This window comes from Ictidomys tridecemlineatus, chromosome 5, assembly GCF_052094955.1.
Source record: "Ictidomys tridecemlineatus isolate mIctTri1 chromosome 5, mIctTri1.hap1, whole genome shotgun sequence".
In the NCBI taxonomy this organism is placed as follows: domain Eukaryota; kingdom Metazoa; phylum Chordata; class Mammalia; order Rodentia; family Sciuridae; genus Ictidomys; species Ictidomys tridecemlineatus.
This window is the reverse complement of record NC_135481.1, coordinates 92,718,885-92,732,774: the sequence shown is the minus strand read 5'-3', so window position 1 is coordinate 92,732,774 and position 13,890 is coordinate 92,718,885. Positions and strand designations below refer to the sequence as shown.

The window sequence follows — 13,890 nt, the reverse complement described above, 5'->3', positions numbered from 1 at the left end:
GGCTCAGTACCTGAGTTAAATCCCAGGTACCCCCCCAAATAAATAAACAAAACATAAAAGCAGGATGTGTATTATCAAAGGGTTACTAACTGATGCCTAGCCAAGCTTGCTTCACAAAGTTGCTGCTGCCAGTGAGTACTCCTTGGGTAAATAAAACACAAACAGCATGTTTTTTAAAGGAACAGAAGATATTACTACTGTTGACAGAGTGAATAGATTCTTAGTAGCCACCAGGGGGCAGATTTAATACAGCACATATAAACAGATTCAAGCACTGTGAGTGGAGAGAATAGTACCTTGGGTCCTAGAAACTGTTGGGTTTCCAGTTAGTATTAGAGTACAAGCTTAAGCTACTTAAATCCTTTGAAGCCCATTACGAACTACCAGAATGGATGTGAAGCTCACGTTGATTTCTGTCCTTCTTTATAAACAGTATGCACTTTGGGGGCTAGCTTGTTCTCCAGTCATCTTACCAGTTGGGTTGCACATTGTGTGGCCGTCCAAATAACTCAATCTTGCGAGTGCCAGGGGACAGTCTCTCAATCATGCCATAAATTTCATCTGGTTTATGACTAGTGGAACGAACCTAAAAAATAAAGACATCAATAGCTACTTTTTAAGTTACCCAAGATTGTAGTTCTAGCCCTGTCATGTTTATGATCCATATGAGAAAAACTTAGGGTGAAAATACACCTGACATGAATGATAATGTAAATGTGAAAGATGTGGATGCCTCAGGAAGCACATACCTCAGCTACGATCACATCACAATCCAGACCCTGGTTGAAGCCTTGAGGATTTCCTTTGACACCAACCTGCTCACCACAGAGAACAGGATTACCTTATGAAATTACATTTTTCAACTTTTTCTCTATAGAGAAAATCAATTCCTCTTATTGAATAGGACCCTACTGCTGCTCACCAAGCAGTGCTCCTTCCCATGGTTCAACCAGTGACCTGTACGGCCAGTCCGAATGATGCGCTGCAGTTGATTTGTCTTCACCCAGATAATTTCATCTACCCGTTCATAACTATGAGGCATAAGACAACTAAAGTTTTAATCAGACTTTTATAGTTTTAAGGACAGTATTATCTATAAAGGCAAGGAATCAGCTATATTCTGGGGAGCAGGGAACACATTACCTCACAACATAACAAGTATTAATTTCCCTTAAAGCAACACAATTGCTACTTACCCCCAGAGGTTAAGACATTCTCTGCCCAACTCCATGGCTCTAAAAAGAAATAACGATTAATTACTTGTATGCCCTGATTTTTCTCTCCCTTCAAAATATCTTTTTAAGATCAGAAATTTTTTTGCTGGGCATGGTGCTGCATGCCTATTATCCCACCAACTTGGGAGGCTGAGGCAGAAGGACCACAACTTAGCAAGATCCGGTCTTGGAAAATAAATAAATAAAAAGGCTGGGAATGTAACACAATGGTAAAGCATCCTTATTCTGAAAAAAATAAAAACAAAACTTTTTTTTCCCCAGTAGATATTCAGTGAACCATTTACATGCAAGATACAGATACCATCTGAGCAACAAGGTGGATCCAAGAATGAAAAAGTAAAAGTATTAATAAGACATTACCTTTCTCAAGGTGCAAATTCAGAGTTAAATGATTCATAGTATCATTTGTGTTATAAATAAATAAGTCTTAAGAAGGTCTAAATCAGTCATATATTTAATAGCAGGGCTAGGAAACCCAGTACTCACCGTACTATATCTGCTCATAACTACATATCTTTGAGCTGCATTACCTGCCTGTGACCCAGAGGAAGAGAAAGCCATCATCCTGCAGTACTGGAATGTTGAGCCTGCGCATCTCATCATCTGTCAGGGTCCCATAGGGCAGCTCCATGTGAATATCCCAGGGTGGGTCAGCCATCACAACTGCAAACTTGCCCAAGATACTGACGTCCAGGTAACGGATATCACAACAGATCCACTGCGTGAGGTGGCATTTGGTCATCTTCCCTTCCTTCACTCTTAAATTCATGGTCCCATCCCTTTTCCTTTTGATTTTCTACTCCCTTATATCTATCCCACTTCATTTCCAACCAGCAAGACAAGTTGCTAAATTATGCCCTCTTTCCTACATGTATGACTGTACTATTGAGACAGAAGTCCATTAAGTCAAAATTGAGTTTTCTAAGCATGCAAATACCTGAGGTGGAAAGAGTCGATCTGCACTGGAGTCACCTCCAACACTCTGTGTAAGAGCAAACTCCTGGCTTGGTGTATGGTCCTTGCTGCCAGGACCCTCAGGATCCACACAAGCATCAATTTCATAGTGAACATATTTACAGGTATCCATGTGGAAACATGTGTTAAGGAAAGAGCAATCACCTAAAGATTCATCAGTGTGTTTATTGATAATGCGCCTGGGGAAATAAAAAGGGGAAATAATCAAGATGGTACTCCAGAAGTAGAAGCAGTTAAAGTTCCAAGTTATACCAAATCTTGCTTTAAAAAAAAAAAAAAAAAAAAAAAACACTTCCCTAATTTTCTCTAGTTTTAGAGATTCCTCCAAGAATTAAGAGTAGAGGCAGGTGGCATGGAAATCCATAATTCACACTAAAGAATAATTATAATTCCTCTCTGAACAAGAACTCAGCTTCCTTCTCCTACTTTATGAAGGAAAACAGTCCAAAAAGGATTTGGCTTGTTATAGAGCAGAATAAAACACTGGTTTAAGACCCTAGGTTCCCATTTCTCCTGTGATCATCCTCCTTTCAGAAACTAATTTTGTGGCTCAAGAGACAAAGAGAGGTCTTGCTAAAAGGGGGCACTTAAAAAATTTCCCATCTATTTGGGAGTATATAGTCTATATCCATATCATGCCACCTTAAGAGTCTGGAGGACTTAGACAAACCAGAAACCATAGGACTACTGATAAACCCAAAGACAAGGAATATGTTGAAAAGGAATGACTCCTTGTGGGAAATCCATCCCTCCTCATTCCCTCCCAAGAGACCTGAAATGTAGCTTGCGACAAGGTCGATCAGCATCACTGGCTTTCATGCACTCTTCCTTGGTCCCATAGTCACAAAATTCTTGTACTTGGGCCCGACCTCGTGAACGAAACTTTTCAACAATGGACTGTTCCTTCGCTGTTGTAGTATTTAATAGCTCTAGGATCTCCTGACTGACCTATAACAGAAGCAGACTTAGTCATAAGAGTCTGTAAGTCAAATCAACTCTTAAAAAATTCTATTTGATATTGATGTCTTAAAGGATAAATGAGCTAATAACCTGGGAAAAGTTGAGCTCTGGGATAAGAGATCTGTCATGGGTTCAGTTCTTCCTCAAACCTGCATTTAGGATACAGTAAAACTACAAGGGGGGTGGGCTGGGGTTGTGGCTCAGTGGTAGAGCACTTGCCTAGCATGTGTGAGGCACTGGGTTCGATTCTCAGCACCACATACAAATAAATGAATAAAATAAAGGTCCATCAGTATCTTTAAAAATTTTTTTTTAAATACAAAAAGCTTGATTCCTACTGCTATGCATTAAGCTAAACTTGTTTTCCACAGGAAAACAAAAATTCAAACACTTGTACTTATTGAGTACTGAGCCAAGGCATAATGCTAATACTATACTGTTTACTCCTAATCAATTCAACAGTACTAAAAAAGGAGGGTACTGTGGTTATCTTCATTTTACAGATAAGAGAACTAAGGCTTAAGAGAAGTTAACTTGTTCAAACTCATACAACTAGAAGTAGTAAACAGATGAGAACTCAAAATTGCTATACTGCTACTTTGCACTGTTTTAATCAATTTCTGTAATTGCTATCCAATGAATATCATCCAATATTCATATATTTGGATTACTTGTCTCTTGATCTAATGATCCAAACAGATGCAATTACAGATTCTCTAAATCAGGGTTTCTTGACTTGGCATTAATAACATTTTGTGCCAAGCAGTTCTTTATTGCAGGGGGTTGTCCTACTATGCACTGTAGCATATTTAGCAACATCACTGGCCTCAACCTTCCAGAAGCCAGTAGCACACTCTCATGTTGTGATTACAAAAATATCTCCAAATATTGTCAATGTTTTTGGTGGGGGGTAAGGATGGGGTAAAACCATCCTTAGTTGAAAACCACTACTCTCAATCCTCAATTCTGACTGAACCTTTCTGTAGGAGTAAATCCTGCTCATTCAAAGCTATATATAATTCAGAGCATATTGTAATAGTACTTTGATAAGACTCTTACCTTTTTGCTCTGTTGTTCCTTAGTAGACTGTTGGTTTAAAAGACTTTCTATCTCCAGATCAACATCTGAGGCAGCATGTTTTCTTGATTTCTTGGCTGACTCCTTGGCTGGTTCTGATGCTGAAGAGGTCAGGCCAGAGGCTAAAGAGCTGGCAAAGGCAGCTATTGTAGCAGAGTCCTGTTCTGCACGCCGCTTCTGCCCTGCAATAGTCCCTCCTACCTCCCCAGGGCCTTTCTTTTCTGCCACAGCAACCATCATGGCAGACAGCTTGGAATGGTCAGCATAGGTCACAAGAGTGGGATGTGCATCATCTTGTAGGAGACCTCGCTTCACCTCAATCAACTCCTGAGCTGCAAACTTCTGTAGGAGGCTTTCCACCCCATCTTGAGTGGCAGGGGCATCTGGCTAGAGTAGGAAGGGAGAAGAGGGCAATTACACACTGACCATGAACAGGAAATAAGTGGTATATTCCAGTTGTATTAAGTCATTACCGTGGAGATGGCAAGACGAATGGATACAGCATCAGTGGGCAATGTTAAGGTGAGATCAGAGAGGTGATGTAACAACTTCTTCTCCAACTCGGGGTCTGTAGCTAACTCAGGAACTGCTGACGCTGTGCTTGGCTTAGGACCACCAGAGGTGGGTGCAGTAGGCACTGGACTATCACTACGGAAGGTTGGGGACAGTGCTGCCTCTGGATTACGCAGATCTAAGAGTGAAGAAAAGTAAAAATAAAAAAGAATAACTACTGCAGACCATGAATTCTTCAGGAGTCAAATTTGCTACCATTCCCAGCATACATATCTTTCATTTCATGCAGAAAATTCTCAGACTAGCTTTAGCACTAGATTACCCTTCATACTTGAGCATTCACTACTTTGTCAAAATAATCCTGGATTTTTCAGGAAATCCCCTATACTTTCACTGTTGAATAAGAACTATTTTCCTAATTCTTTGCCCTTGCTATGCTTCAAGGGAAGTAAATTAGAATTATTAGAAACTGAGTGCTGGGGGGCACTGAACTATATCCCTAGCCCTTTGTATTATTTGTTTGTTTATTTTTTGTGGTGCTGGGGATTGAACTCAGGGCCTTGTGTATGCAAAGAAAGCACTCTACCAACTGAGCTATATCCCCTTCTGTATTTATTTTGAGAAAGGTTCTCACCAGCTTTCCCAGGCTAACCTTAAACTTGCAATCTTTTGACAGCTTCCTGAGTTGTTGGGATTACAGGTATGCTCTACTGTACCCAGTTCCACAATCTATAATTTTTTTTTTCTTTTCTGAGATAAGATCTTGCTATATTGCTTAAGGCCTCACAAAATTGCCCAGGCTAGCCTTGAACCTGTGATCCTCCTACCTCAGCCTGGGATTAGAGGCAAGTGTCACCACAACCAGCTCCACAATCTAAATTTTAATAAAAGTCAGAAATACTTTCAACAATATAAACTGCTAACAGATTATCTTTTTCAGGCAGGACTTTTAATTTTTTATGGATTTAACTGAATTTGGTAAAATTTAACTCATAATTTCCAAAAAAATTGGAGTTGAACTACAACACTTTCCTAGAACAGTTACATTTTATAAAAAAAATAAGGTTAAAAAAAGTTGTACTCTATTTGAAAAACAAGATGCCACAATTCAATATCAGCTGCAACTGTCAAGTAATTGATAGAACTTTCTTCACCTTGCTTATGATTCCTTTATGTTCTGCTGAATCTTAGACTGGAACTTTTGCAAACAGAACTAAATTCCTTGTTTTGTTTTGTCAAAGAGGTGCTGTATACATGGAAGGGTCACAGAAGCACTTTGAAGGTCTGGATGAGAAAAGAGTTTCAGAATAACTGACCTAAGCTAAAAATATATGTAAGAAATGTGACAACTGCTATTAGCACACTTAACAGAGTATAAACAAAATTCCTTCACTGGACAGAATTACACTGGTGATTATTAGTTTCTTCAAAGATCCTACGAGTCTAAAAATTTAAATTTGAATTAAAATATTCCTATGGTAGAAGTATAGTAAAAAGTTAGTCTAGGACCAAATTCTGACCTTGCCCCCCATCCCAATCCTCTTGGGGTTCCTTTTTTTTTGTTTTTTTTGTTTTTGGTACTGGGCATTGAACCCAGGGATGCTTAACCGCTGAGCCACATCCTCAGCCCATTTTTTTATATTTTATTAGAGACAGAGTCTCACGGAGTTGCTAAGTGCCTCATTAAATTGCTAAGCCTGGCTTTGAACTCGTGCTCCTCCTGCCTCAGCCCCAAACCTTTGGGAGTATAGAGCTGCTGGGATTACAGAGCTGCTGGGATTACAGGCATGTGCCACCTTGCAGCAAGGATCTTGAACTCATGAGCCTCCTGCCTTGATTTCCTGAGTCATTGGGATAACAGGTGTACACATCTGTGCCCAGGATTTAGCTTTTTTTCCTCAAGTTTTTTTTTTTAATTGTTGATGGACTTTTACTTTATTTATGAATTTATTTATACGTAGTGCTGAGAATTGAACCCAGTGCCTCACACATGCAAGGCAAGCACTCTACCACTGAGCCACAACTCCAGCCCTCTCAAGTTTTTTTGGTGCCAGAGTTTTGAACCCACAGGTGCTCTACCACTGAGGTATCCCAGTCCTTTTTAAAATTTTTTATTTTGAGACAGAGTCTAACTAAGTTGCTCAGGTTGGCCTTGAACTTGCAATCCTCCTGCCTCAACCTCCCAAGTCACTGGGATTACAGATATGCACGACCACACCTGGCCTCTTGTGCACTATTAGTGATATATAAAATATGCTGTGGAAAATAGCATAGTGATTACTCAAAAAATTTAAAAATGTAATTACCATTTGATCTAGCAAATCCACTTTTTCTGGATACCTACCCCCCAAACTTAAAGTAGGAACTTGAAGAAATATTCATACCCCCTGATTCAAAGCAGCACTGTTTACCATAGCCAAAAGATGGAAGTAACCAAATATCCAACTATAGTTAATGAACAAAATATGCTTCATAAAAGCTAGAAAAAAAGGATTTTGAAAGTATTCAGTATAAAGAAATGGTAGCCAGGAGGTGGACAGCACCAGCAATTTAGTGAGAACCTGTCTCAAAATAAAAACTAAGGGATTAGCAGGTCATGCTGGCTTCTGGTAGCCAGGGCAGCAGCCCAGGGCTAACTCTGCTACTCTTTCCACTCCCCCTGCTCTGAGTGACCCTGGTAGGTTTGTGGGCTCTCTGACTCCACTTTCTTTCTTTTTTTTTTTTGGTATTGAAGACTGAACCCATGGACTCTTTGCCACTGAGCCATATGCCCAGCCCTTTTTAATTTTTTTTTGACTTGTTTTAGTTGTAAACAGGCCTTTATTTATTTATATGCAATGCTGAGAACTGAACCCAGTGCCTCACACATGCTAAGCAAGTGCTCTGCCACTGAGTCACAACCCCAGCCCCAGCCCTTTTTTAATTTTTGAGATAGGATCTCATTAAGTTGCTGAGGCTGGCCTCAAACTTGAAATTTTCCTGCCTCAGCCTCTCAAATTGCTGGGATTGTGCCCACTTTCTTTCAAAATCACTGTCTGTTGGGCCCTTGAGAGCCAGAGGCTACGGGAGAGCAAAACCTGGCCTAAAGTCTATGGCTGAGGAGTAGGGGAAAAGAAACAGGTGCCAGAAATCCCAAGGACAAATGCACCACTGCTAGTATGGAGACTGCCCTAAGGAAGCAAGCAAAGGCCCTGGGAATAAGACAAGGGCCATCAAATGGTTTTAATAGATCTGATCACTTGTTCTGAACTCAGATCACTGTGGTTATGACAGAACAGGAACTAATGGTGCCTGAGAGATTCAATTGCAACTTGGCGATTTCTGGGAAGTCGGGGAGCAGCCTGCAGTACTCTCTGGAGATCCAGACTTAGGCCCTTGAATCTTGCCAGTGGCTCACCCACTGGGTGGTGGAAGGCAGATAACAGAAGACCAGTAGACAGGGCCTAAAAGTCCCAAGCTTTAGGGAAATATGTGAGGTTGGAACACCAGGATAACTCAGAGGGTTGGGGAAGGAGGTGACTTAAAACAAAAGGAAAAAAAAGGAAGAATAAAATAATAATAAAAAGGACTTGGGATAGGGCTGGGGTTGTGGCTCAGCGGTAGAGCGCTCGCCTGACATGCGTGAGGCCCTGTGTTCAATCCTCAACACCACATAAAAATAAATAAACAAAATAAAGGTACTGTGTACAGCTAAAAAATAAATACTAAAAAAAAAAAAAAAAGGACTCGGGGATATAGTTCAGTGGTAAAGTGCACTAGGTTCAATACCTACTAACCTCTCCCCACAAAAAGAAAGAAATGATAGCCAGGCATGATGGTGTGTGTCTGTAATCCAAGTGACTTGGAAGCCTGAGGCAGGAGGATTGCAAGTCTGAAGCCAATCTCAGCAACTTAGACTCTGTCTCAAAATAAAAGATTAAAAGGCCTGGTGGTATTGTCCAAAGGTAGAATGCCCATGTTCAATTCCTAGTGCTGAAGAAGGAGAAATTATTTAGCTCACAGTTTTAGAGAAGGGAAGATAGGAAGGAAGGAAGAGAGGGATGGAGGGAAAGAGGTTTATTGCTCACAATTTTGGAGACTGGAATATCAAATAGCAAAGCACAGGTTATTGGCTGGAACATCTGTGTATCTGCATCTTAACCAATTGGTTCCAAGTTTTCAATTATGAGATATGTCAATTACAGGCATATCCCACCATGCCCAGCCTCATCTCTTTTCCTTATAAAGTAGTGTGTGTCCAATATTTATTTAGAGTTACAAAAACATACTATTACAAATGCCAAGCTAACAGTAGTCTTTCAATGAGTCTTTGCTCATAATATTTTATAGTCATTAATGATATGGATGTATTTTAGTTCATTTTTTAAAATCCCTGTCTTTAAACATAGAGCTTAGTAATAACTACTTGAATATTAGATTTCAGTAATACTACAAAGCCACGATTGTTAGGAAAATTTTTTAGTTCCTGTGAGAGAACTGAATAATCTAAATTTTATCAAGCTTTTGGTTACATATTATATGAACGAACTGTGATTAATAAAACTAATAAAGTTGTGTTCCACAATGTTTTCCTAAAAATCCTAAAAACCAAAGAAATATACACTTCGGAATAAGCAAAACAAAGAGGACAGTGACACACTGATTAATTTATATTTCATCCCTACGTATTCCCATACAACCCCCCAAAATGGGTCAAAGTTCTGTCAGGAAATAATATCTGTTTAATTTCAACCTAAAAAATTCTTTTGGAATCTACAAGGTTCCAAAAGATACAAGTCAAAATATTTACCTCTGAAAAAGAATATTTACATTCAAGGGAGAATACAGTTTAAAATGATTAAACAGGTTAGCACTGGATGAAAGTACCAAGGCTCTAAGTTTGGTTGATACCAAAATGTGATTAATATAAAAGAAAAATAAAATATAATTTAAAATAACTCGGAGCAATTAGAATCATCCACGTAGGGCTGGGGATGTCGCTCTGTGGTAGAGCACTTATCTGGCATGATCAAGAACTGGGTTTGATCCCCAGCACTGCAAAAAATAAAAAAAGAAAAAAGATTCATTCATTCATCTAAAGAGTATGCATTCATCTAAAGAGTATGCATTTAGAAATAGAAACAGCATAAAAAGGTATGGTGAAGAACAATTAAAACCATAAAACAAACCAAATATAGAGGATGACTTGTCATAAAAAAAAATGAAAGAGACAGAACTACACAAAAAGTACATTAATACATTAATACAATACACTGATTTAATAGTCTATAAAAATTAACATTGTAGGTCACTTTGTAGAATTGACTACTTGAATTCTCAGGTATCTTTTCCCAACTGCTATTGCTAAATGAAAAAAAAAATTATTTCATACTAAAGTTAGTAAATATCCATAGAAGAAATGTACTTACCCAAGGCTGTCACATTCTTCTATGCTGCAAAAGAGGCTCAGGGGACTAAAATAGTGATGGGTTCTCTAAGTGGAAAATATGGAGAGGTGACAAAACAAGACTGTATTACCTCTTACAGAAATGCCTAAATTGAAAAGTTAGTTAACTGATAGTGCCCAAATGCAGTATGGTAATTGTTGAGTTTCTAGTTATAACAAGAATGGAATATTAGCCCTTCTTTTCTGCTAATAAAGCAACTCACTCATACAGCCTACATCTCAGTGCTGCATACCTGATGAACACTTGAAGGTCTTTGGCAGGCACAAAACCCCTCTACAGAACAGGTGTTTCTCTGACTTATTTAATACATCACCTACATACAATCTGTTTCTCTACAAAGTGTTTTTTTCAACACAAGTGAGCTTGCATGCAACTAGTAAATAAGGGAATGTTAGAATAACAGAAACCCTGGGCTGGGATTGTGGCTCAGAGATAGAGTGCTTGCCTAGCATGCATGAGGCACTGGGTTCAATCCTCAGCACCACATAAATATAAAATAAAGATTTAAAATATATAAATATATATATATATATATCAGAAACCCTGTTTGCTCATACATGATTTTCTCATCATGTTAAAATTTTAAAGTGGTCGGGCAAATTTTCTCACCGGAAATATTAGCAGGGTATGGTGGCACATGCCTATAATCCCAGCTACCTGAGAAGCTGAGGCAGGAGTATCACAGGTTCAAGGCCTATTTCAAAATAGTTTTAAAACAGCGCTAAGGGCCAGGCTTGGTGGCACACACCTGCAATCCCATCAACCTGAGAGGCTAAAACAGGAGAATCAGAAGTTTGAGGCCAGCCTCAGCAACTTAGTGAGGCCCTAAGCAACTTAGCAAGATTCTGTCTCAAAAAATAAAAAGGGGGCTGGATTTGTGGCTCAGTGGTAGAGCGCTCACCTAACACATGCAAGGTGCTGGGTTCAATCCTCAGCACCAAATAAAAATAAATAAATAAAATAAAGGTACTATGTCCAACTGCAACTAAATTATATATATATATATAAAAAATAAAAAGGGTTGTGGGTGCGGCTCAGTGGTTAGGTACCCCTGGGTTCAATTCCCAGTATCAAAATAAATAAATAAGTAAAATTAAAAAGAGCTGGAGCTAGGTGTGGTGGCACGTTTGTAATCCCAGTGGCTCGGTAGATGAGAGAGGAGGATCATAATTCCAAAATCAGCCTCAGCAAAAGCAAGATGCTAAGCAACTCAGTGACCCTGTCTCTAAATAAAATACAAAATAGGGCTTGGGATGCGGTTCAGTGTTTGAATACCTGAGTTCAATCTCCAGTACAAAAATAAAAACAAAAAATGTAAAATTAAGCATCATTTTCTTCATAAAATTAATACGAATAAAAGAAACTAGGGAGCCTAAGAAGTGGTGAACACTTGTAATTCCATCTACTTGGCAGGCTGAGGCAGGAGGACGGCCAGTTAGAGGGCAGCTTGGGCAACTTAGCAAGACACTGTCTCAAAACAGAAATAAAAAGGGTTGTAGCTCAGTGGTAGAGCACTTGCCTAGCATGTGTGAAGCACTGGGTTCGATTCTCAGCACCATATATAAACAAAAAAAATAAAGGTCCATTCATAACCAAAAAATATTTTTAAAAAAGCGGGGAGGGAGCTGAGGATATAGTTTAGAGATAAAATGGTCCTGGGTACAATCCTTAGTATCATAAATAAAAAAAGAAAGGAAAAAGATTTTTAAAAATGGGAAAACAATGAATACAAAAACAAGAAAAAAACAAAACACAGAGTAAACTGGATTTACCAGTCAGAGATATTCAAGTTTATATACTAACATGGGAATTCAGTAACTACTCTAAAGCTTGACTACTACTTATTCCCACATCCTATGTCTGCACTTCTTCCTTTACTATACTGCCCTCTTACTTTTTATTAAAAAATAAGACAGTAAGGACTAGGGATATAGCTCAGTTGGTAGAGTGTTTGCCTCAAATGTACAAGGAAGGCTCTAGGTTCAATCCCCAGCATCACCAAAAAAAAAGTAAGTAAATAAATAATAAAAATGTAAGTTCTACATAGCCCAAAACCAACTGAAGTGCCAACTTCACTATAATGGCTTCACTGTCTATACTAGATCTTATTCTTTCTTAACTATATAGCTTGGATCCATTCATTTGAATCTTACATATGATACTGTGTTTCTTACTTTTCCAGTACTAAGAGAGAGAATCCAGAGGCACTCTACCACTGAGCTACATCCCCAGCCCTTTTTATTTTTTGAGTCAGGGTCTCCCTAAATTGTCCAGGCAGGCCTTAAATTTTCAATTTTTCTACCTCTGCCTTCCGATTTGCTGGGATTGCATGTTTGCTTCTGACTTTTTATTAGTATCTATCCTTGATTCTCAACTATATTTTAAACTCCTTGAGGGCAGCATCTTATTTTTATCTAACTAGACTCATGAAAACACTGTAATATTAATTAATTATGCAATATTAATCATGGTGTGAAAATCCTGCCAGTACATCTTCTGATCTAGGTAGCAGAATATGAGTACTTGAACCTAATCAAAGCAAGATTTAAAGATGGAGTTGACAATACTGATATAAAATGGAACAAACTGCCACAAGGTGGTATGAATTCACTGTCTACACAGAACTCTGCAATTGATTTGCCTTAAGTAATTTAAGGTCTGCGCTGGGGATGGAAGAAAATTAGGGTTGAACTTGAAAATCTCCATTTACTTCAAGTTCAAGTTACTGCAAGTCATGACTGTCATAAGCAGGAAAGGAGAAATTTTGAAAACCAAAAACTGAATGTTTTCAGATTCTTGCTCGCTCTGTAAATGTCAGTTTCCCTACTCTTTTAGCAACACCTACCTAGTGAGAGAGTACCCTGTGCGGGCCACTTAACTGTGGGCACAGTGGATGAAAGTGAGCACAGTCCTGCTCACTGTGCCTATGGTCAAAAAGAAACGATCGCTTTCGTGCAGTCTCTCTATAACCGAAGGAAGAACAAAGCACCATAGTAGCAACAAAAGGGGGGGCTTGGTACTACGCGGGACAGAAGACTAAAGGACCTCGCAAAGGCGATATTCTCCAGACTTAAGAGGAGTGGGAAGTTGGACGAGGGAAGATATCCCGCGTCGGTTCGGTTGGTTAGCTAGAGGAACAAGGCCCGGGGTGGAGAGGAAGTGCGAACTGCCTGCAGGAGAATGACGGTCTGTGTGGCTGAAGGGGAGAGAAGGATGCCAATGTATGAGGCATCAGAGAAACAGCCGCTGGGTAAGGACGCTGACTCCGGAGCTGTGTTTTTCTCCAGGGCCCTCTCCCTCCCTCCCTGGCCAAACCTGGCCCCCGACTGCCCCGCGCCTCACCCAAGTGCCCCGAGTCCTGTTTCCGCCTCCGCTGCAGTCTCTCCCGAAGCGAGTCCAACTGCTTCTTGTGGGCCTGGATAGAACTCCACGTGTCCGACATCCTGGTCTCGCAGCCCGGACTCACTCGAATCAGGCGCGGCGGACTAGCACCTCCCAGCCCTTGCTGGAAGATACATTCAATTCTCACGCGGACACCCGAAGACTAACCGGAAACAAATCCCTGGAGAATCACAAGTCGAAAGGCCACTTCCGGTTTCGCGGTCAGGTGGGGAAGTTGTAATTAAAGCCACTTTAGGTGTTGACAGAATAGCAGATATATGCCTTGTGAGGGCTCTTTTGTG

The 13,890-nt window shown here is 39.7% G+C and overlaps 1 protein-coding gene across 1 annotated transcript in view; it reads right to left on the bottom strand.

The window, feature by feature from the left end:
• The window catches only part of Mettl3 (methyltransferase 3, N6-adenosine-methyltransferase complex catalytic subunit), a 14,476-nt gene extending 586 nt beyond the window's left edge, over positions 1-13,890 (bottom strand). The window contains exons 1-10 of the mRNA XM_005341481.4: positions 13,550-13,890; positions 4,721-4,938; positions 4,230-4,634; positions 2,983-3,158; positions 2,173-2,389; positions 1,766-1,953; positions 1,197-1,235; positions 923-1,031; positions 750-815; positions 474-586 (exon numbers count right to left, since the gene is read on the bottom strand). Of these exons, the coding sequence (XP_005341538.2) occupies positions 474-586; positions 750-815; positions 923-1,031; positions 1,197-1,235; positions 1,766-1,953; positions 2,173-2,389; positions 2,983-3,158; positions 4,230-4,634; positions 4,721-4,938; positions 13,550-13,649 (1,631 nt within the window). The 5' untranslated portion in view covers positions 13,650-13,890. The remainder of the gene's footprint in view (positions 1-473; positions 587-749; positions 816-922; positions 1,032-1,196; positions 1,236-1,765; positions 1,954-2,172; positions 2,390-2,982; positions 3,159-4,229; positions 4,635-4,720; positions 4,939-13,549) is intronic.